The sequence below is a fragment of the Stegodyphus dumicola genome, chromosome X2, assembly GCF_044657685.1.
Source record: "Stegodyphus dumicola isolate Sdum_Otavi_A_Nest chromosome X2, ASM4465768v1".
NCBI classification, from domain to species: domain Eukaryota; kingdom Metazoa; phylum Arthropoda; class Arachnida; order Araneae; family Eresidae; genus Stegodyphus; species Stegodyphus dumicola.
This window is the reverse complement of record NC_140781.1, coordinates 175374530-175400194: the sequence shown is the minus strand read 5'-3', so window position 1 is coordinate 175400194 and position 25665 is coordinate 175374530. Positions and strand designations below refer to the sequence as shown.

The window sequence follows — 25665 nt, the reverse complement described above, 5'->3', positions numbered from 1 at the left end:
ATGGAGTGCTACTGGATTTACCAACATTACATCCTTCATAAGATTTCGAGAAACCTCGAGTAACCATAACGAGTGTTAAATACGTCAACAGCATTCCATAGTACTTGCAAATTTTCTGCGGAGTAATTTTCCGGAAGGGTGATGCTATTCTTTACATACATCGGCAGCAACATCGTGAGCCTTCTTTAACATTAATAGTGTCTCACTTCCTCCTCGGCTGCCTAAATCACAGGATTTATCTTACAAAGAAAATGTCTGGTATATGATCAAACAAAGCGACATTCATTGTACAGTGTCTGCTATATGACAAACAAAGTGACTACATTGCGACTATCCTTCAGCAATTTCTGATGAACTTTGGAAGCGGTTTAAAGAGTTTAAAGTGGCTGTTCTACACTTTATGAAATTTTAATTCAGTGTTACAGTGCATAGAACAAACAATACAAGGCAATGAAAGCCCCCAAAAATGCTTACTATATATACGTACATAATGTGTATTGTTTCGAAACGCTGTTTATTCTGTGCTACACACTTTATATATTCTGTAAAAATAAAAGTTCCGGCTAAATTCTTTTTAAGCCTTCCAAGTTTATTTATTTGAATAGAGCAAACAAGCACACACTACCTATTTGCCTAAGAAAAGGAATGTTTTCGTGAGGAATCTTCTAAGGAAAACTGGCTCATATTCATGTTAGACATGGGAAAAACCCGAAAACTAACCCTGCAAGCAACTCCTTTAGCGGGGATTGAACCCGGGATGAACTATAATTATTCAGCAGTCTCTAACCGCTTGAATACTACTGTTTACTAAGAGTAGCACATTTATTTACTGTAATTCTTCTCATTCATTGCTGAATTAAATATCCAGGCTCAAAATTTACAAAGGATAGTTTAGGCTATTACTAAAGGTTATTTTAATTCCTTAAGGCGGAGAATTTTGAAGTGAAAATAGAGGACATGTTTAACAAAATTTTTTTAATTTTAAGGCAAATAATGTTAAGTTCAAGAATTCTTTAGACCGCTTTTCTTGCAAAAAGACTGTGAAAACTGTGTACAATTTATCTTGCAGTTAAAGGAAATGAAGTAAATATCATGCGTTTATTTTGCCTTGCTCAGGATATGAAACCGGGAACTCGCATTTATATCCAAATATTCAAACAGAATGATAAATTTAAAACACGTCTATAAATATTCATTTTGGCAAAACAATATAAGAATTTATCATCTACTCCGTTATTGCAGAACTCAAAGAAAACAGTTCTAATGCACGTTTCGGAAGGGATTTGAGGTAGCCCAAAAATTCTTTAAAATTTAGAACAGGAAGCTTAATTTGGAATCAACAAGAACTCTTTACCTGAAAAACCGCGGATTTTTGTTGATGTACATTTTGCAGTATACTTTAGACAGGTATTTATTTAAAAGACATGAAGACATATTTAAAGGGCATCCATAATAAACACAAAACTATAAACAGTTACAAAATTTAAAAAAAAAATGTAAGTCTTAAAATAAGAGGAAAGAAAATTTACGAATAAAAATTGATATAAAAATTATAATACTCTTCTAAACAAATTTTTATGTAATGAAAAATAATAAATCATTCTAAATGATGTAAACAAATAAGTACGCAGTGATAAATTTTGTCTTATACCCCTTCTATTTTCTTTACATTCACATTTGAATTAATACCAACAGTTGTTTTAAATACAGCTGGTAATATTAATATGTGATTAAATTCCATACAAAAAGTGACTACATGAACTACAAAAGTTACCAAAAATGGAGCCCATCCCCAGATGAAAGAAGAACCAGCGTAGTACAGCAGTTGCTTCCTAATAAATAGTACTTCTTTCTTGCGAATTTCATTTACTAACTCCACAAAAGGATTTTCCCAAGCATACAATTTTATGACCTAAAATCGTAAAAGTAATAATATGTTAAGCATTCAGAAATATCACACAAATAATCAGCAATAATATAACAATACAGATGTGAAAACTCATCATAATTAATTTCTGAATTTCACAGCATGTCATACATGCTGGCTATATGGAATTAAAATTGCGATAATACTAACGTACTTGTGTTTAGGAAGCTTGTATTGCTAGAAATATTAGCTTATATAAAATTAGAACAGGCTAAAAAACTGTTTTAATATCTGACAGAAACTGACAATTCCACATTTTATGTGGTCCTGAAGTTAAATTTAAACTGCATTGCAACAGAACACTTACGGAAGTAACAACAATAGAGAGTTTCAATAAAATATTTTAATGAATTATATTTTAGAAGAGTTTCAGAAAAGCGAAATTAAAATAGTTTCGATTAAGTCCCAAACACTTCTTTTTCTTGCTTTAATGTCGCATAATTTATAAGAGTCCATACATTTTGATATTATGTTTTGTGTTTCACCAACTGTAATAATGGACTAAAAATGCACTTAATTTTAACACAGTGAAGACAATCCGCTTATTCTTTTTAAGTTTAGGTCCACACAAGCTATGATGAGAACACCATATTTTATCTTGTGAGCATACATTCAATCACAATGGATCACCGGGCATCGAGTAGGAGATGACCATGGCATAGCAGGCTGACTCAGTGAGTTATTTTGTAGATTTTCTGTGTGTGATGTAAAAAAAAAAAATCAGTTTTCTTTAGAAAATCCTCCATGAAAGCATCTGCCCTCCAAGCAACCCTAGAAAGTCACCGACAGTTTTTAGAAGACACACGGCCTCAAGTATCAGTGTTTCTTAACGGAATAATCTTTTTTGTTGTTCACGTGTTTTAGTTCATTGTCAGGCAGTTTCTCAAATGATCACTGCCATATTCAGTATTTACTATGATGCATCCTGCATTCTTTCAAGTAGCGTAGTTCAGAGGGCGACACGGCAGTCAAAATATTTCCAAAGATAATGCTCCTTAAATATCGATCGCTTTATGCATTTCTACGATAAATGCTTTATGGATTGCAAATTCTTTCATTCTTTGATATAAAATTTGGTTTGATTGTTTTCTGATAGTAGACCTAAACAATTTCTCAATATTCTATTTGAGGTATAGCGGATTAAAACGTTTCCGTATACAGCTATGACCGTAAATGAAAGTTTAATTTGTCACTAATCCTTTTTGAAGACTAATCCTTTTTAATTGAATTTAATATCCTTTTTGAAGAAATTGAAAATTAGCAAATTAGTTCAACACAACTGCATACATTATTCATGAATATTATAAAGAAAAGATATAGAGATAAATAATAAAGAAACAAAAAATGCCATTAATGAGGAGCAAAAAAAGTTTCTTTACGATATTTATATAGTTTATGAAAGATCTTTCCATGTTAACCAAGTTATACTTATTAGCAAGTAGGCCCTCCTTTGGACTTTATTACTTCCTTTAAAGGTTGTGATACGACTCTCATGACATTTTTTCAGCGAAATGTTGCTCCATATATGCTGAATGGCCATTTTTAGTTCAACCTTGTTCTTAATATCATTTTTTGCGTTCACGATCGATTTCTTCCCATAAATTTTCATTTTTTTTTAATCGGGAGACTGTGTTGGGCTGTGAAGCTACTGTTTAACCCTTTCGCCGTCCTCTTCTATCCGCGAAAATTCCCCCTCCCCCCCGCTGGGGGAGATGTATGGAAATTAACTTTCCATACATGACTTTCGTAGTGGATTCGTAGTATGACTTTCGTAGTGGATGAATGTCAATGAATATTAAGTAAAATTATAAGGAAATAAAGCATAATGGAAAAATAATATCTCTGCTTATTTCTAACAGCAGGATAATTTGATAACATCTGATCCAGGCGGTCCACTCGTAGCCACTGAAATATTCATTAAACTTTGACTTTTTCAAAAAATGCATAATCAAACACTTTTTTATATCTATTAAACTCACCTTGACGCAATTAATTATTTCTGTTATGATTTTCAATCTGTCGTCTTTGATCGTCATCTGTTCCACCTTTAAAAATTGGCAGTATTTTAAAAGAAGTTTTGTACTCCAATCGGCAAGCAATTTGAATTATATTGATAAAAAACAGTAAAAATGTAATATAAATAGAAATAAAGTAAGGAAAATGGCATATTTTACCTGAAGTTTTGAAATTCTTTTTCCTATTACTAAACTCGCTATAATAACAATAATAATAATGACTAATGCTGCAATCCATGCTGAGCCTAAAAAATACCACATAAGTCCTATTGCTAGACATATTTTTAGGGGAGCTCCAAGTATAATAATAACTTCAGTCGCAAGTTTCTCAACTCTCTCCACATCAGCTGAAAGAAGATTTGCTAATTCTCCTGAACTATACTGTCTTCGGGCAGAACAAGACATCTTCAAAGCCTTGAAAAAAGAACTGAACATTATTCCACAATAACTCATAAATATTAAAATTTCTATTAAAATGATACAATTATTTTAATTACAGGGAAGAATTAATTTATTGTAAACATATGAAGTAACAGTTTTATAGATAATGATTTATTAAATAAGCACATAATACATCTAATGATCCAAGACAGATGCATGAAATAAATTTTCTAGAAATCAGACTAGGAAAGCTACTTTCGAACATTCATCAATTCTTTGCGCCATATAGAGTGCATATCTCTAGCGATAAAAAAAGTGTAGCGGGTAAATTTTTCTCTAGGGATACAAAATGTGTAAAATACTTTTCATTTAATTCAAGCTATTAAAAAACTTCAGTAATTAAACAGCTAAGAAAAATAATAGGTTTTCCTTAAAGTGGAACCAGTATATGTTGTTAAATGTATTAGAGATTATTTGATACAATATTGTCGATTTCTCTTTACGATTTTAAGTTGACATTGCTTTATTGCGCAGGATGATACATCCGATTATACTATGCTTACTTCCACTAAATTTGCATCGCAATATTCTCAAAGCAAACCACTTTTAATTTATTTGCCTCAATGGTTTAATTTATTAAGTCGTCCCAAAATACTAAATGGTAGTCTCATTTTTATTTCTTCACTGTCTTCAGTATTGAGAAATGTCTCTGAATATTCGAACACACACCGAAATTTGATCTCACGTCACAAATAATTACCTACCAAAAGTAAAAGTTAAACATAATCCTTAAATAGTTTATTGTTATTGTCTGTGATAATTTAAAAATATATTTTTAAGTATGTGTGCTTGTATGTACTATGTATACACAATGTCTTTACTATATTTTCTAACCAGCTACAGACCTAATATTATCTAAGCACACATTGTTCACATTCGTACTCACCGGTTTATAGACCCTTTTCAAAAAGTCGCCATACAAATATTTCAGCGGTACAGGATATTTATTGTATCTGCCAATTGAGTATCTTCGAATGGTTAACGGATTAGATTGGATTGGATTATTGTAATTTGGCACAAAACCTGTCAAGGTTATCTGCGCCAGACAAATGGTAACAATGCAATTAGTCATTTGTAAAAACTTCCAGCTTAGGTAAAAAGAGACAGATTACAATCTACGATAAGAGCTGATATCTTTTAAAAAACAGGTTAAAGTCTATTATAAAAGCCAATATCTTTTAGAAACAGAAACAAATTACGATGATGTGTTTTTCCAATTAAATTTCCTAAGTCCAGTTCTGAACAATTAAAATTTTTTGGCGAAAATAATTAAAACTCTGGCATTCCACCAAGATATGATGGACTGTCAGATCTGCATTGCAGTTTGGGCAGCTGGGATTCTCTTCTCCCTTCAGAAGATATTCATGGGTCAGGCGACAATGGCCAATTCTCAGTCGAGTCAAGAGAACATCTTCCTTTCTATTAGCCATACATAGCCAGTATCCAATGGTGGGTTTTACATTTCTCAGCTTGTTATATACTTTTTCATCCCATTGCTTCTGCCATTTGCTGAGAATTTTGCTTTTGACAAACCCTTTGATGTCTGCTAGTGGAATCTGAAGATTGTACATTGTGGTTGCAGTTTTAGCTGCAATATCCGCCAATTCATTCCCCTTAATGGCAACGTGTCCAGGGATCCACGAATAAAGAATCTGGTATCCTCGAATTTTTAAAGAATGATTCAACTTCAGGATTCTGATTGCAACTGGATGAGTACATTGAGCGTGATTTTTCAACGACATTAAGGCACTCATGGAATCTGTGTAGATAATAAATTTTATGTACTTTTGTTTTGTAAGGTAAGTCAAAGCCAGATGGATTGCAGTAAGCTCAGAAGTAAGCACAGAGCAAACTGTATGTAATTGAACCCCTACTATTGTTTTCTCTGTGACGAAAGCGGCGCCAACATGATCCTGGGATTTTGATCCGTCTGTATGTAGAGGGATATATTTCCTATATTTGCTTCTATGTTCAAAAAATATCTGCTTGTAGATGATTTCATTAGTTTGTGATTTACTCCAGTGTCGAAAAGTATCCAGAGAATGGATTCTCCAATCCTCCCAGGGAGGAATTTCAAAAAAATCCTCCATCTGTATATCTATATTAGACAAATTATACTCCTCCACCAAAGCACTCATCCGCAAGCCGAAAGATGGGACACATGATGGTCGTGCCCGATATAAACGGAAGTATTGGTCATTAAGCAATTTTGACCGCGTAGAATTTTCGGTTTGTGATAAGACTTTGAAATAATGCTTAAAACAAAGATTTTCACGTCTTAACCGCAGGGAGGTCTCGTTACTTTCCACATATAAGCTTTCAACTGGAGAAGTTCTAAAGGCACCAGTGCATAACCGAAGTGCTTGGTGATGTATCGGATCAAGTTTGGCTAATACTGAAGGCCTTGCCGACCCATAAATGATTGATCCATAATCTAGTTTCGAACGAATGAGAGCTCTATATATAAGAAGCATTGAGCCTCGATCAGCACCCCAAGAAGTATTTGACAGTACTTTCAGAATATTCATAGTTTGGGATTCATATGGGGGAGGAACGTAAGCTTATGGTCAAATATCATTCCTAGGAATTTTATTTCCTTTTCTACAGGAATCAGCACATCTTGCAGATAAAGTTCGGGGTCAGGGTGAGGAATTTTCTTTCGACAGAAATGTACACACACAGTCTTTTGAGTAGAGAATCTAAAACCCTTTTCCTGTGACCATTTAACAATTCTATTGAGAGATGTCTGCAGTTTACACTCAATGTCTTTCAGGTCTTCTCCCTGGCAACTGACTTGCAGGTCATCGACATAGAGCATACCCTGGACTGCTAAAGGCAGTTGTTTTAAAATAGAGTTAATTTTTATACTAAATAATGTAACACTTAATTCACTTCCTTGCGGAACGCCCTCTTCTTGATGGAACATGTCAGAAAGTGTATCGCCTATCTTCACATGAATCTTCCGATCCTGTAGGAAATGTTTGATGGATATCGGCATGTTTCCTCGTAAACCATTGTTATATAGGTCACAAAGGATACCGTATCTCCAGGTGGTATCATAGGCTTTCTCTATATCAAAGAAAATGGAAAAAATGATTTCTTCTAACGAACGCTCTACGGATACCTGTTGAACGGTTAACGGAAACAAACTCCTTGGGACAAAAAATTCGCACAACGCTTCGGAAAAAATTCGCACGAAGTCCAGCGGTGCTGTGCTCTATTTTATAAAGTTAGAGAACAGAAACACTTAAAATGTATTGAGAAAAAATTCCATTGACTATCTTGGCGACAGAGAAAGTAAGATATCGGGTCTCGGAATTTCGTTTTCCGGAGTATCCTTGCTAAGTTTTGAGCAAATCTTAGAACTGGACAAAACTGGTCTGTTATCGCAGGTACCTGATAAGTAGTACATTCTCAACCTACTTCTGAACGTTCCATTCCTGCTTCTTATTTTAATAGAAAAAGCCAGTGCTAGTAAAATATGGAGTCCATCAATTATTATACAAAAAGAGAGTAGTGAAAGTAATCCTTACTGCTCTTCTAATCAACATATACGATTATATATAATTGAATTAATTGTATAAAAATACACAAAAAAAGGTGAACAAAAGATTTTTAATTTTCCCCATAATCTTTAAACTAAAACTGCGAAACACTGAGATTAAATCAGTTATGCAAGAAATGACAAAATATTAATCACAGTCTTGTGCTTATCTGAAAAGTTTTCGACTGAAACTTACAAATGCTTTACTGAAAAGGAAATAAAAATTTTAATTTAATGTTTAGGAAGAAAATTTAAAATGCAAAGGTGCCAAATGCCAGTCAGACGTTCACATCAAGAAACTGATCAAAAATCGAAGGCGATCTCATAGGTGCACTTTTTAAATGGCGGTACGACATATAACTGCTAAGAAACAGACCCACGTTCGAACTCCAAGGTCAGTTACCACCTTCAAGTATATTGGTATAGTAACGCATTCCAGTCTGTCTAATAGATGAGACACGAGCAAAGCACCAAGAAGCGCACGAGCTAATGCTCGGGGTATATAAGTGTATTAACTGACGACGATTGAGATTACAGATATAGATTGGAGAACTCGGTTAGTTGCCGAATGAGAAGGTGAGGTTTGTCCCTCGCTTATTTCTTTGACTATTACCTCGTGTATTTTCGCAGTTAGGATACAGCCTTGCCAGCTCATACAGTTCATTAATTATGATCTTTAAGTCTACTACTTTAGCATTTTCCGAGAAATTGGAAGCAAGCGACTCAGAGCCAGGGCTTGATGATTTACTTCTAAAGCTTCTCCTTCTAGCACAGATGAAAGTTCTTTGGAACATCAAAAATGGACATCTGATGAACTTCTTAACTACCGCGAAGGCACTTCTGCTGGGTTCATTACGCATTCTGTGAAGAATGCACCTGATTTACTGGATCAGCCTACAGCAGCTTCAGATTTGAAAAGCGATGATGAATATGAATACTTAACCTCTTCCGAGTCATCTCCAGACGGGGATTCTTGCTCAAATTCTGATATGAGTGTTTTAATTTCTAACATTACTACGGAGAATTCCAGTTGCCTGGAGAACAGGAGTTAATCAGACACTGTGACGGAATCGACTCCCGCCCCCAACTCTAGCGTAAAAGAAACGATACCTGCCGCCCATTTTATGCCCGCGACGTCAAGTCACTTGGGAAGAAATTAAATAGCATCAGAAACTATACTGGAACCCTGAAACGTGAAGAAATTCACCTCTATTTCCTGGACTGAGACACCAGAAAAAAAGGCTGTCGGAGCCCTACTTAAAACTGAGACTCAGATTTGTATTTTTCATGCAGAAGAACAGCTTCCAGTTAGGGTCGTCATTTACGGCTAATCAGCGGACGAAGACCTAGATTGCATCAGAAATGAACTTAACAAGTTGAGTTACCTGGTTAAGTTGAAGCCATTTTCCAGGAATATACCACCAGTGTAAAAAATCAACCTTCCTGTTTTCTTTGTGGAACTTAAACGCTGTGATGAAAGCAACCGGATCTTTCATGAGAAAAAAAACCCCATCTGTCTCTCCCAGTCAAGGTTAAGAAGTACAAACCAGAGAAACAGTCAAAAATTTGTTTAAAATGTCAACGCTCCAGACATATGCAAATCGGTTGCAGTAATTATTCTGGATGTCTTTACTACTCCCAGGCTCTCAAACTGCAAGCTTCCGAAGACGCAAAGCCCACCTGCATTAAAGGGTAAAACCTACGATTTGGTTACTTCAATCAAATGACCGTCCCATTCCAGAGATACCTGTACTAGAGTTTTCCAAGTGAAAACATCAAATTTCGTATTTTTCTGCTCCCCGAAAAATCAGCTGATTTGCACCCCTCTCCTGTGTAAGCAGACAAGAAACGTGACCATAATTTCGGTTTTAAAGGTCATCCAAGACTTTCAAATACTCTACACAGAATTTTAGAGACGATAAAATTGTGTTCCGAAGCCCGGTGGCGCAGCAGCACCACAGGTACGGGGTTCATACCCCGGGCTGGGCTAGGTCGACTCAGCCTTTCATACCTTGATTTCCATCCCTTGGGTCGATAAAATGAGTACCAAGTTCGCTTGGGGACTAAACACTGGGGGTTCTGCGACAAATTGACCACTTGTTCAGGGCACATGCTTACGCACCCGGGGCCCACGGCCAAGAAAGCAGATTTCAGGGCACTGCACTTGGCCCATTAGAGCTGTTTGCGCCGCTGAGTTTAGTTTCTTTAGTTAAAATTGTGTTCTAAAGCCATTTCACTGTTGCAAAAACTTCAGTATGCTTTGAACTTCTTCGAAATCAAATTGTCAATGCTTCTACAATTGTCATGTTACTAATTGGGTGAGAGTGGTCACATGACCTTTTCATCACGCATTCTATGATGATATGCACTTTTTGGACTTGACCCGCCATCATACAGATACACCGCCCCTTGGATTGCTAAGATGACATTATTGTTAGGTACTTTTCCAAAAGTTTTGTTATGTATTAATCGAGTGCTATGTTATCTTATTCGTGGATTTCCGATGCCGGCATTGCCTTTTCCAGCTTTTCAGTCATGGCCAACTTCCACAGCGGCAAAGTGCCCCATTTCTCTTTTCTTTAGTTAGCTTCTTATCTACAGAAAATTATTTAGGTTTTTTCACGTGTCAGACCCTTCATTAGACTCTCTAAGGAACTGGTAAGGAAAGGACTAATTGTCAGCTAAGTTTAAAAGCCCCAACCCCAACAACGAAACAAAAAAGAAAAAATATGACTGGTGAACTGCTCCTAGATCCAGCAGACTTAAATACACATACACGCAATAAACAAAATAGTGTAAATACAGATCCTAAGAACTGTCAAACAAAATTAAAATCCAATCTTAAATCTCTACTCCCTCTCTGTTATTACTGATAATATATACAAGTATGACGCGTCTTCTAAATTCAGTTGCTCAATTTTTAAAAATGCAGTTTCTGTAAAAATCTAATTGTTTTTGGCGAAACACCCGGGGTGACAGTATGATGACCTGATTGTGATAAGAACATGCACCTCCTACCAGTTAGGACCAAAAGAAGAACAGCGTCACACGCGCCACTCCCCATAGTTCAAAAAGGATTTAACTAGGCACGCCCATGCATTGAGACTGCAACGCACGAGAGCAACACAGAAGACACACCACACAAAGGACTCAACTAGGAACAAAGGACTTAACCAGGCACGCCCATGCATGGTTCAACAAAGGACTTAACTAGGCACGCCCATGTATTGAGACTGCAACCTACGAGAGCGACGATCAATCATATCAACGCAGAAGACTCACAACGACACCACGGATTCAATTGCGACGACCAGTCGTATCCCTTCATATGGCACTAAAAGTACTCTAGACGTATAGCGGTTTTGAGAGCCAGTCAGATACTCGGATTGGGAAATAGATAAATAACAGGCGCGATCGCCAAAGTCACTTCAGTTCTATATATGATATGATATAATTTCAAAGATGTTTACTAAGAGTAGCAAAATAACAGATTTAAAAACATATTCTGTACTTTAAGATACACATTTCTAAGCACTTTAGATTGTAATCACAATTCTTCAAAAAAACTGACATTTCTGCAATAAACGAAAATAAATAGTTTTCACATACCTTTACATACACTGCATCCATTAACGCTGCTTTTATTTGTAAAACGTAAAGGTTGGATTGCAACATGAGTAAATTCCCTACGCATCTGCAGGTGAAAACAGCAAATACAAGAAGACTACATAGCAAATAACCGTTCCAAGTGCGAGATGGTCTACTTAAATGGTCTATAATCCATCTGAAACAAAGCTCATAAAATTATCAAAGTATAATATTAGCAATGTAATAAAACTTCGCATACTGCCTTAAAGCGGTTGTCATTAAAACTGCTACACCATGAAGGAAGCACATAGCAACACTGAAACTTATATGAAATGTAGATTGGTTTGATTTATTTGATTATGCCAAAGTAAGTGAAAGAGCTATCTGCTTAAAGCAAAGGATGCCTTCTTTGAGAAACTAGTTCGTATTCACTTTACTGTGGGGGGGGGCTAAATCAAGAAAACGCCCATGCAGCTAACTTGTTTGCCTGGAATTGAACGCAGGTCGAACTACAGGCGTTCAGAGACTTTACCCTTTGGCCATTGGTCTGCATACGGGAGGTTAAATATGCTGAGTTATGATCAGCACTTCACAGCATACGAACATTACAAGCAAGTGTAACGACACCTTGACGCAGTGAAGCAGCTTAGCAAAGTAAAAAGCAAATTGAAATTAGAGTAATACATCCAGGAATCATATTGTTACGAAATGTCCAGGCGCGGTGTGATATTTCCCACAAAAGCAGGTTTAGGGTTGTCATAAAATGTCAAGGGAAGGCAAGGTTGCCACATTTGGCGACAAAATTGCCGATAGGCCATGGACGGATGGAGAACCTTCTGGAACGAATTCTTACTGGTTTAGCCCAGAATGTTCTCGAACACAAGCCGAAAGCTATATAAACCGTGCTGGTCCGCAATCAGTGTGTCTCGAGTTAGTCAGTCCGTGCGGAGTCGATAGAGTTGACAGCCGGGCAGCGAGTGACGAGTGGGTTGTCGAGTGCATCGAAAGTGTCTCATAGAATATCGCGGTTAGTGCATCGTCGAGAGAGTGTGTTGAGCTCCGGGAGCGACTGAACCGAAGAGTCGGAAGCTGTGCTCTGTGTGTTGTCGAGTGCATCGTGAGTTGTAGCGTGGAGAGTCTCGAGAGTACATGGAGTTTCGAGAACGACCAAGCAGATTCGGGAGCTGTATTCTGATGCTTTGCAGTGAAGCTGTTTCCACCGTTATAGCCTGATAACCTGAAGGCTGTGTCGCTGATTGTTCCAGCGAGTTTATAGATGATCTTCGACGACTGTAAAACGTGACTTTGGAACTTTCCTGATTAATACCGGCCAAAAAAAGTATGTTTCGATATTCCATCAAGTGCTGTCGTCTTACTCCAAATCCACACGAACCCCGTACGAACGTGAAAAAAGATAATAACGTAACAACTGGTGTCAGAAAATAAAGCAACAATATTTACTCTTTCTTGGGAGGTATTTGAGGTCGTATTATGTCTCGCGTAAGAAGGAAATCATACTAACATGTCTCAAATTTCTATTGTAGGAGACGCATAGTCTACCGGAAACTGAAAACTATCTACCGCAAAAATGCTGCTCGCATTGATCAATATCTAATGACTTACGAGACTTTGGGACTGTGGATCCAGGAGGGCCCCACAAATCGATGTGCAAGATCTCAGTAGTCACTACATCTTGAACGCATCGCTGTTAGAGACGGAACAGCTACATCAAGTACCCTGGATTAGGTGTAATGCGCAGCAATCCGTACATACAGTGCGACATCTGCAACGCAATGGATTGTCAATAAGGTATATATGGTCACTTTACTTAACCTGTTCCGCCAAACTAACTTAATGGCACTACAGGGTTAAGAAGTCATCCTAGTCATTGCTAACAATCTGACGGTTAGGTAGCCTTTCTACATTTTACATTAATCTGTAGTTTCTTGGATTATAATTATATTCATTCACTTGCTTCATTATCTCTAAGATGCCCTTGTTGCAGTAATAGTCCGTGAACATTCTATTCACAGGATATGCGATGTAGTCGGGAGGAAAGAAGTGCTGTCGAAGGTGCTCTGTCAGAGTGCAGGAGAGCAGGTAATGAAGTGCGTCCGCGTCTTCCCCGCGAAAACCGCAAGAACAGTTGATGTCCCGTCTGAGGAATCGCATGTAATGCGCTGTGAATTTCCCGTGGTTGGTACAGGTTTGGAGGAAGAGTCAGTTGCATTTGATCCTCTTGAGAGAAGGTATTGAGAAGATGTTGTAAGTAAATCTTCCTGTCTCTTCTTCCTGCCATCGTGATGACCATGTCTCTTGAAATGTTGTCTTGAGCAGCCTTTTTGCAACTTCTGCGGAAAGCGCAACTTCCTTGTCAATTTCTGGTTTGAGAGCTGCAGTCTTAGCTAGTTCATCCGCTCGTTCGTTGCCTTTCTGCCCGGTATGTCCTTTTATCCCAGCTGATCTTTAAAAGTATGGTCCGATATTAGATCCCTGTGGGGCTCCTTTGTGATAATTCATCGTGATATTTAGGGCGTCTCTTTTGTAGGTCACTTGACGTTCTTTGAGGTAGCTTGTGATCTACTTAGACTTTTGATGTTACAACAACAACAACAACAACAACAACAACAAAAAAAAAAAAAAGCTTACAACAATGCATTCAACGACGCACATCGACGCATTAGTGGCATTATGTAGTATTTTCGGACGCATCCCGATTTTGCTTACAAGCATCACCATGGTTACATCCGGGGCCAAGGGAAACGAGTCACGAGGGAAAGCGTTGAAAGAATTTGTATTCTTGAACACTATACCATCTCGTCACATAGATTAACGGCATTGGGATGCCACTTAGCACACATTTCATTCACCTCTAGTTCGCATACCCGGTATTTTGACCAGCCACTGATTATTCCTGATGTTTTACTGCCTGTGGTTTTTAAAACCTTCAGACCTCCGTAAACCCTGTCTTTCAACAATGACAATGAGAGACCACGCTGTCCTATATTTTTTCAGTACACAAAGTGCTCTACTTCAGCCTTGGCCGGTGCGTTCTTTAGATACCTCACCAACTGAAAAATCTAGTCAAAGGTTACAGAGGAACTGGCACGGTAATACCCTGCCAGGCAGTATGACACAAGAACACTGGTATAGAACTGAAATCACACAGACTGCAGTATCATAACTATCATCGAAAGTTTCTTCGATTCCAGGACACGTCACCTAGCAGCTGCTATTTTTTCTAGAGGTTTGCTCTCGGAAAGCTAATTTCTACATGCTTTGTATCTAAATATTGTTTGAAAATTTAATAATTTAATCCTTCAATTAGTATGTATTTGTATCCATTTGCAGTCCTTCACCGTGTAGCAATTTTAATGGCTAACATTGTAAATCACTAAAAATATAGAATTATTTATTGTGAAGTTCATGAGCCCTGATAAATATTGGAATGTACCAAAGAAATTAGCTTATGGAAAAAGTTAAAATTTATTTCATGACTTTAAAAAAAAGTTTTCAGAATTTTAGTTTTTTGGAATGCAAGCATAAATAAATGAAAATTGTACAGTTTACATTGTCTAATTAGTCTGGGTTTCAGTTTCATCACAATTTAGAGATTGGGATTATTCAATTATGGCAAAGCACACGAGGGCTATCTGCCTAAAGGGAGTCTGCCTTTGTGACGGACTTTCTAAGGAGAACTGGCTCGTATACCAGTTACACATGGGGAAAACCACGAAAACGCTCATACAGCCAGCCCGTTCGCGGAATTCGAGCCTCGGACCGAACTAGCAGTGTTCAGCGGTGTACTGCTCGGCCGCTGGTGGGCTCATCACAATTTAGAATCAACACAGAAAACTAGCATAAATTAAAAGTATGCAAATTATCATGCAGATAATTACAACTTGAAAAATATCGTAAGCACTACTGACGTTTTGAATCAGTGGCTACGACGTGCGCTGGTTCGCATAACCTGCTAGCATCTTAGGCACATTGCAGTCGTCAAAGTAAATTCAATTAGGTTTTACAAATAAATTGAATATTTGATTTCAATTTGAAAGTCTAATTTATTCTGCAAATTGCAATAAATTATTAAAATTTCTTAAAGATTTTGATCTTGTTTTAAATTTGAGATGCTTTTATTTCAAGATTTATCTCCTCCAAAATTTCGATGACAAACTTAGGTTATTCTTACTGAAATTTAAGTTAACAGTAGATGCTGAGTGTTACTGTCATCGGGATATTTTTCAGGAATGCGATATACTCTCAAGTGTTAACAGCAACATTAGGCTTTAAAATTTCAAACAGAGAAACATAAAATAATGCAAAACCTATTACGTTCAAATCACTTAGAAAGAAACATTATTTTCATATATTTTACGTATGTAATCTGAATTTCATTTACCCTAAAATAAATGATGGTACAAACTGAAGTATACTATCAATTGTTTCTAAACATAAACAGCAGCTTAGCCTCCAGCTAAATGCTTTTAACAAAGATGCTGAAAAATTCTTGAATTCTGGCGTCCTTTTAACAGTTCCATTAACCATCTCATATGCAGACCTGCAAAGAGTTACACATAATAACTTAAAAAAATTTATGATACATTTAAAAAAAGGGGGGGATAAAATTACACAAAACTTTATTGCTATTACAGTAAAGAGCATTTTTAATTCACTGATAATGAGCCAACTGTTCATACCTGCCACTTCTTTTCCCCCTCAAATGTTTTCCCACTTTCGTTCTTATGTAAGTAACTCCTAAACTTAAAGGGAGAGGAAATAAGTTGGAAACCAACAAAGCTTTTCGTTTACAGCGCCAAATTAGCCTGAAAATGAAACATAAAGCAATTAATAAAAAATTCATAAGAATGTTCTTACGTTAATATGTTTAATTTACGTATCAGCAAATTTAACATTCATAAATATAAAATTAAATATTTTATGAAACTGGTTTGAAAATTTAGAGCTCAATTTTTGAGTTACTCTTTATTCATTACATTATATCGAGTTCTTCATACATAGATTTCAGCTTCTCATGAATTATAATTTTAGCATATTAAAAAAATGGCTCCATGAATTTATTAATTCAGAAAACTAGACAATAGAGACTCACTTATAAAGCCAGTGAAACGTGAGGAATAAAATCATAGTTTCTTCTTCCATTGGGCTCCTCCGCTAAAAGGCAGAATAAATAACATTTAAAGATGAGATTTTGTTACATATTTTACAGTAAGTAATATATACAATTATTTTATAGTAATATTCGAAAGTGTATTACTAATGTAATAATTAGTAAGTACAGATATTGCAGTGATCTGCAAGCTGCTTGCACAACTTTTTTTTTTCCAATGATTGTATTAATCAAAGCTTGGATTTTTTTTGTTTGTTCACAAATTAAACCATCGAAAATTAAAACAAACAAATGCACAGCGTGAAAAAGTTAAATTTTCAGAGTTATAAAAGAAAACTGCTTTAATGTCTAAATGGGCATCCTAAAAATTACTATCGGAAATATTTCGCCAAAAATGGAAAAGTCTTCAAACACGCTGGGTTTGGTGTAACCTTGATTACACGTGTTAGTTATTATTTTTGAGTAAAGACTCTCTTTTTCTCCTCTATCACGCATTTTCGAAAACAAATGATTAAAATTTCGGACCTGCCTACTACAGAAGAGCGTGCTATTGAATATTTTCAAAGTTATGGAATCTTACCGGCCTCAAAAAATGTGTTAATGGCTACGAAATGGCGATTTGTTTAAGAACTGAGAAGCAATGGCGTTGCAAAGTTAAGGCTTGTGCGAAGCGTGTGTCAATTCTTAAGGGAACGTGGTTCGCGGGTTCTACCATTTCATTTTTGACTGCACTCCAATTCATTTCTAGTTGGCACAGAGAATTGACGACTATTGAATGGGAAAAAAAGAGGAATTAGAGTTAAGTGACAAGATCGTTATAAAATGGAGTAATTACCTGAGAGAAAATTGCGCACACAGCCTTTTATAAAGATCAATAGAAATATTTGAAAGAAAAATAAGACTAGAACTTGTTTTTTTTTTTTTTTTTGGTCTGGCGCGATTGGCGCCGTCTCATGTGATCGACGGGATTTTCCTTAAGTGCCAAAATATTACCTCCTGCTTGAAATTTAACCTTTATACTAGAAAGCTGCTGTTTTGTTCAATTAATTTAACCTACTAATCTCTAGTGCAAAAACAAAAAGCAGGAATGTAATATGATGTAAGTCGGTTGGAAGTACGCAGGAAGGAAGGTAATGTGACGCAGGTAGCTAGGACTCCTGTATTAAGAATATGGAAATTGATTATAGTAAATAAACGTATAACAGCTGTTAAGATTTTTCATGAGTTCCAACTTCAGACTACGTAATTAATAAGAATAATTACTTGAAGGTTATTACCCTAAAGATAGCAGTGCCTTCGTGTACGATTTGACGCGTGGAAACTTGATCCTATGATTGAAGAACGAATGAAAACTTCAAGAAGCTAGTGTTTTTATTTAGTTAAAAACAGCAAAATTTGAGAAATATTCGTAAGCTCGCGTTGCAATCGAGCGCTTTAAAAACTCTTTCTGCAATACAAAACGTAAATAAGAGAATTTTCAGTAAAATGTATTCCTGAGAGTGAATATCCTAACTATGCCAGACTTATTTACTGAACAAAAATTTAGAAAGAATTTTCATTAACGTATTTATCAAATTCAAAATACTTAGGAATGCATCAATGTTTTCCCCAGCGCAGAAAATTATCAAAACTAAACAGTGAAACAGCAATTCGAATTTGAAAAATAGTTTTAAATTTTCCTACCGTAACAAATTAAAGAAAATGTTAATCAGCTTCCATATTTTTCAATCCACTGCTTTCTAGTAGGAATTCTACTGTAATTTATTAAAATAAGGCTCAGCGTTTCTAAGCTTATCCAAATAAAAAAAAAGATACCAAAGGTTGTTCTTATTTGCTGCCAGTGATTCAGTATGATTTATACTGACGAGCCAAAACATTATGACCACCCTACCTTTTTCAATGAACTCGTATGGATGATGTGGAGTGCAAGTCATTAAGTGGGAATGGTATTCAATTGCTGCTGGAAAAGGTAAGCAACCATTATTTCACTTACATTTGCGAGTGATGGGAAAGGCTACTGATCTAAGCGAATTTGACAGAGAGCAGATTGCAATGGCCTGTAGACTAGGAAGGAGTTTTTCGAAACTGCACAAATGGTAGGTTGTTCATTATCTGTCCATGTATTCAAAATGCATAAATGAGGGTGAAACCCAGCAGTAGACACCAAGGTGTTGGACGTCCACATGTCCTCAAAGAAAAAGGACGTCGAAGAGTTTCCCGCTTGGTACAACAAAATCGGCTTCAGACAGTGGCTCAGCTGACAACCCAATACAATGCAGGTCTGCATGCAAGTGTTTTAAAACACACAGCTCAGCGGACACTGGTGGATATGGGACTGCGCAGCAGACGTCACACTCCTGTGCCTCTGTTGACCAAGCGTCATTGTCAACTACGTCTACAGTGGGTCACAGAACATCGAGACTGAACCATGGGTAAGTCGGCTCTGGGATCCTTAGTTGTGATAGAACAGACCATGAAAGCTGAGAACTATCTGAACATAATTTCGTATCAGTTGCACCCTTACATGACGTCTATCTTACCAACTGGAAATAGAATTTTCCAGAAGGACGATGCCTTTTATCACAAGGCTCGAATTGTGTTGGAGCGGTTCGAGTAGCTTAAGGATGAAATCTAATTAATGTCTTGCCACCTAACTCGCTATATCTTAACTCGATAGAGCACAATTGGGATGTCATGGATTGGCAGCTCAGAGCTCAAACACCACCAAATCGGAATATCTCGACTTTGCGTTACCGCTGCTTAGACGTTTGATACAACCTGTCTCCAATCATCTACCAAGAACTTGTGGCATCCATGCCAAGGAGAGTTGCAGCTGTTTTGCAGGCCAAATATCGTGCAACACGTTATTGAAGTAGGTGGTCATAATGTTTTGGCTCTTCAGTGTAGTAGAGTTTACAAAACACTGCCCTTTTTAAGTATGTTCTGTCACACATCTAAAGCTATAGCAATAATAAATCAATTTTTTATCCATTTATTAGATATGTAACGTGATAAACTATAAATCAATGTTATATCGACGCTAATTTTGACTTTAAAAACTATACGTGTTTCCAGCAAAAGCGATGCCTTATTTTTCAGTAGTAGTCTGTTGCTAGAGAAGGGGGCTAAATGTTTACCACTATCCTATCCACCTATTTTTCGCATAAAATATATAAGACTAGATGAAAACAGGAAGAAAATATTAAACAGGGTCATCTAAATGAAAATGTGAAAAAGTCCAAGTATGAAGAGTTATGATTGTGATTCGTTGGAGAATTTAATGGTGCAACCATGAGTCTTCGTTAATCAACTTTCCAGAGATAGAATTCTAAGGTCTTACACTCAGTTGATGGCAGATGTGACGTTTACAGGTGAAACAAAGCGACTGATTTTACGAAAGCTGGGTGAATAAATCAGAAAGGCTTAGAAATAAAAATAAAATTGAAAATCTGCTAAGGTGCCCAATAAAAACATATGCTAGTATTACTATTAAATTAGAAAACTTTCGCACATATTTCATACCTCGTTGAAATGAGCGAAAAGAAAAAAATTCTGTCGTTGATAAGAGCCTTAAAAGGTAGCATAATTTTATGCTAAGCTGTACCCCAAATTTGACCAAAATCTTCATGTAGAAAGAATTTCTCTCCATTTTCTTTCATCATGAATTTGGATTGACAAAGTTTAACAGTCTTTACTTAGGAAAGATATTACAGCTATAAAATTTCATCTCGTATTCGAAATTAGAATCTTTTCCTAACGGCTTCTAGTTTTTCGTTAACTATCATCCTGCCCAAAGCAATTCCATTGAGACCGTCATAAGAATTGTGAACTAAAGTAAGCTCTGCATTTAAATTACCTTATTTGTGACACAGATAAGTTATGAACTAAAACAAATTGTTTTTAATTCATCTTATTTCTGTATAAATTTTCACTTATTAAAATTGAAATATCAAATTATACTTACTTGAGGAGTATATGGATGCTTTGAGGTAAATATAGATAAAACGAACTGCATGTAAATTAATGGATAATATACCATTTCTAACACGAATTCTAGCATTGGTGTTCGCCAGGACACCTGAAATACGAAACTTAATTTAAAATTTTACATTAGCAAAACACATTTCATTAATTTTGCCATTCATTTTGCTCCATACTTAAGATAGAGAAAATGGCATTTCTACTTAATTTCTTCCTCAAAACCTCGACAATTTTTTCATTACTTTTTTAAGGTATATTATAATAAAAACGCAGTAGAATGTGATTTTCAATTACTATATAATCCAATTTACACATATCCGCTTTACAAACAAAAATATATCATATCCACTTTACACACAAAAATACCTATACAGGCAGCTTGGGTTCCAGGATTTGAACGTGGGTTGAACTTTCACAGATCAGCGGTGAGATGTCCAAAAACATATGCAGTATAAAAAAGTCGAAATGGAGATGCTAAAACTTACTCAATTACGAGCCAGAGATATACTTACTTATTCAATTACGAGCCAGAGATATAGTAAAATGAGGTAATATTCGCAAAGTGAGTTAAGAATTTGATTTATTTCATTCTGTGTAGCTACTGTTACCCTGGAAACTAACAAAAGACATCGGGTACTGCATCGCTTGCTAATTGCATTATTAATATGGCCAATAATGATACGCTCAAAAGTAAAATCATAGTTTATTTGAGATAATTAGGGAAAGAACAGAGTTTTCCAGCAATTAAAAATCAGTTCTTAAAGTATTCAAAATATACTGGTGGACAGTTGCTAAGGGCGGAACACAAAACACTATATAGAGCGTAAAAAAGTAACTGCGGTTAGATGCCAAGTGAAATAAAATAATGCCAGAATACTAAGAGATAAAACTAAAGATCATTTATTGTGCTCTGAAATCCAAAACGTTCTGAAAGGTGTGCAATGGACAAGAATGGTCATTCTTTACTGAATACGTAAACGTGAAAATAATGCAGTTACCGTCTTCAATCATTCTGGCATAAGATGTTAATACAGGATATGGACACCATGGTAGGCGGTACAAGATTCCACATGTCGTGTCATGCCTTGCTCATTCCAGCAGCTGTTGGGGTAATTAATCCCATTCTTTCTGTAAGTGTACGGACGAGGGTGCCCTTGTTTAATTGGAGGGCATTCTCGACCAGCAAGACACCTCACTAAAGCATCTCAAACATTTTTCATGGGAATCAGATCTGAAAAACGCGATGGCCATATATCATAGCTCTCTACATACTCCTGGACAGCGACGTTCCAATGGCATGTTGCGTTGCCATCCATGAAAACAAATCAATCCCCAACAGCATTACAGAACATGCGAACATGAGGCAGCAGAACGTCGTGAATGTATAGTTGGCCAGGTATAGTCTCATATGAAAGCACACAGAGCGACGTGCGGCAATTGATCATGATCCAAGCCCATACCATGTAGGATTTGCAGCTTAATATTAATAGTAGGCTTAATAATTATTTCATGATATTTGAAAGTGTTCAAGTTATGGTTATTGTTCTTTTTATACTAATCTAACTACAAATTACCCTTAAATTCTCATTTTCATTAAATTGTTTCTATTAAACAAAATTCAATGTTATTTCGTAGATTCTTACACTGGGCCTATTTGATGATTGTAAAGACTAAACTAAATCCAGCTACTGGATTTCTTGCGAGTAATGCAAAGCCATAAGTACATTTCAAAGTATTTTCAGTGACGGCGGATCAGTGAAGGCGACAAGTTTCCTTCAATGGGCCAGTAGAACCCATTTTTTATTTTTCTAATATTTATTGAAGATTTCATAACTATAACGTCTATTCCTAGATATGTTTAGTATTGAAAGTAATAGTTACATTAACATGTACAAAACTATAAATATGCTAAATTTAACGATTAAAAGGATCATTTTGTAAAAGTGGCCCATCGATAGCAACAGTTTCCCCTATGGTTAATGTTCTATGAACGACTCTCAAAAATAAGGAAGACATGTCAAAACTATGAGAAAGCAGTATGTGCTGAGCAATCATACGCTGCAGTCATTGCAAAACCTATCTCAGCTTCTAAATTCCAAGGAAAATAAAACATTTTTCATTTTTAAAACCATTCTTCGATAAGTATTTTGCTTGCGTATTGTATCATATCCAGCTTTCATAAAAGGGCATACAGGTACCCTGACACACTGTTATTAATTAACAGCATAAAAATATATAGTGCAAAAGAATTAGAATACAAATTTTCGAAAACATTTAAAAATAAATCTAATCGATTAAAGCATTTTCAAATAAAGGAGATTTATAATCCTTTGGGCATAATTTAATTAAAACCTAAAACTACTGTGATAAAATCTCCAAAAGATATCCATTCCTTGGAATAAATGTCAACTGCATCTGGTTTGAATGGTTCTTTGTAGACCCTGAAGACAATTTCAGGGCACTGGTGTTCGGTTAGGTTGCCAAAGCAAATCGAGAGTTATCAGCCTGTGGAAAAGGATTTCTTCGTTGAGGACTCGAGAGAAACTGGTTCTTATTCATATTACACATGTGTAAAGTCCCGAAAGCGTCCCTGCAGCCACTACCAGTGCAGTACTACCAGTGTTCAGCTACTTTACGGTTCGGTCGCAGTTGCAGTAAGAAATAAAGTTGTATTTACCTACATGCCAACAAATGTACTTTTCTCTGTGGGTCGCAGAAAATTTTAATAAATAAAATAAAAAGAATAGTCTGCCATTAATTATTCTCAAAGTTTATCTCAATGGGAATAATAACAGCGAATAATGCTATCAAAGTTTATCTCAATGGGAATAATAACAGCGAATTATGCTATCAAAGATTATTTTTAATTAACTTAACCTGCTTTTTCACAATAAAAATTCAAAAAATTAAAGACATTCCCTACGTTTGTGGTGCAGCAATCAGCACATCTAACAAGCAACTTCTTAGAGTACTTGAATACAGCAAAGCAAACCAGAGCTAACTGCTTAAGAATAGAACGGATGCCTTCATGGGGCACTTACGGGAAACTGGCTCAGATTCACATTATACATGGGAAAAGCACGGAAACTGCTATGTAGCCACAGTCTGTTCGCCGGGATGCGAAACAGGGCTGAACTATCAGTGTTCCGCGTACGGCTGGTGGGCTGAGGGCATTGAAGAAACTGCTGTACAAGAAATGAATCCCATATTGCAAATAATTGCATTGCCAAAGTGATCAGGAAAATTGACAGCTATCTTGACAACCTTTTTATTATCAAGAATGCTCCACCACGAATGGTTAAGACCGCTAAATACTGGTAGCTCGACCTGCTTTGGGTTCGAAACCAGGCAAAGGGATTTTCTGCATGATTCGTTTCCTACATATGTAGCGTGAATACGAGACAGTTTCCCTCAAAGTCCTCCACGAAAGCATTCCTCTTCTTAGACAGATAGTCCTTGTGGCTTTGCAGATTCATATAATCTAAGCTATTATTAAGGACTATTATAAAGTTTTCTTTAAAGATCCCACAGTTTTAAATGTTTATTAAAATGCGTTTGCTCAGAAGACAGGTATTAAATATGCCGTCTATTATTAGGTGACAAAATATTCAAATATTAGTTATTGACAGTTAAAATGTTGCGGTACTTCATCTCAATAGCAAAGTAAAATACATTCCGTAAATTACTAGCATGTGTTAGTTTTCAATAAGCTATTTATTTATTATTAACTAGTGAGCAATGAGATAGATGACTTTGAACTGAAAAGACAGATCGTTGTTAGTATAAAGTCAGCAGTATTACTTCAAAACATTTATATCTTTTTTGATACTATGCAAAAATGTCTTCGAAATCAAAAGATTTAGTCGTCAGAGTTAAAAATACTATTGTTCATATTAGAAATAAGGGCTTAACATATCGTGCTATTGGAAAGCAACTGAACGAACCAGGTTCAACAGAGAACGTTAGAACCAGATTGCGTCGAATATTTTCCAAAAGGAAAAACTTGAAATTACGAGAAAAATCAGAAAAAATCCCAAAATAGGTCCACCCCAGTTAGCCCTGTAAGTAGCAAGTATGTCATCATCTAGTGTACAGATAATGTGTAGTGTTTTACATGAAAATGATTGTTACGGAAGAGTAGCGACAAAGAAACAGAAAGAGACTAGAATTTGCAAAAGCTTATGTCAGTCAGTCAGTAGAAATTTGGAATAAAGTCATATTCTCGGATGAATCGAAATTCAACATTTTTTAGAGTGATGGAAGGCGATATGTATGGAGAAAACCAAGCACTGAACTAGAAACACGAAATTCAACACCTACTGTGAAACATGGAGGAGGGGGAATCTTGGTTTGGGGCTGTATGTCAGCTAATGGAGTTGGAAGCCTGTACTTCATTGAACGCAAAATTGCACAACTTAAGTACATCCACATACTGCGCTGTAATTTAAAGGCAAGTGCTCAAACTTTTGGCTTGGAAACGTTTTGATTCAGCAGGGCAATGACCCCAAGTATACAGAAAATAAAACAGGGAAATGGTTATTCTATAATACACCTCGCCAGCTGATAATACCACTTCAGTCGGACGTTAACCTAGCTGAAAATTGATGGCACCAACTGGACCTAGTTGTCAGGGAACACAAAATGTCGTCTAAAGAGGAAGTTCCTTCCGAGCATTACGGGTTTAGCCCTGGAATTTAAGTTCCTAAAAATGCCATGAATAAATGACATTTTCCTGATTATAATTAAAAATGACTCTCACATTGTACCTTGATTCCTTGTCTTTCAATATACATCCAATCTGAAATCGAATACATTGAAAACAGGCGAAATTTTCATGTGTAATGAATACGAAAGGCCACCCTTCCACACGGAATTTTATGTCCATAACACTGGCAAGGTTAAGCGTATACTCCTGTAAGAATGGCAAAAAGATATCCAATGATACAACCAAGGCTTGGGTTTCATCAAAGAAGAATAGATTACAAGCAGTCAAATACAAAAAGTATGAATACAAAGTATTAATTAAACGTTGATTTTG

At 36.2% G+C, this 25665-nt stretch overlaps 1 protein-coding gene across 4 annotated transcripts in view; it reads right to left on the bottom strand.

Annotated features, from left to right (window-relative positions):
• The window catches only part of LOC118196273 (multidrug resistance-associated protein 1-like), a 148702-nt gene that overhangs the window by 68493 nt on the left and 54544 nt on the right, over positions 1–25665 (bottom strand). For all 4 annotated transcript variants that reach the window (XM_085809713.1, XM_085809712.1, XM_085809714.1 and 1 more), the window contains 8 exons: positions 20611–20724; positions 16629–16690; positions 16216–16341; positions 15918–16076; positions 11537–11711; positions 4102–4356; positions 3907–3972; positions 1775–1912 (listed from right to left, as the gene is read on the bottom strand). In XM_085809713.1, coding sequence (XP_085665839.1) covers positions 1775–1912; positions 3907–3972; positions 4102–4356; positions 11537–11711; positions 15918–16076; positions 16216–16341; positions 16629–16690; positions 20611–20724 — 1095 coding nt within the window. The remainder of the gene's footprint in view (positions 1–1774; positions 1913–3906; positions 3973–4101; positions 4357–11536; positions 11712–15917; positions 16077–16215; positions 16342–16628; positions 16691–20610; positions 20725–25665) is intronic.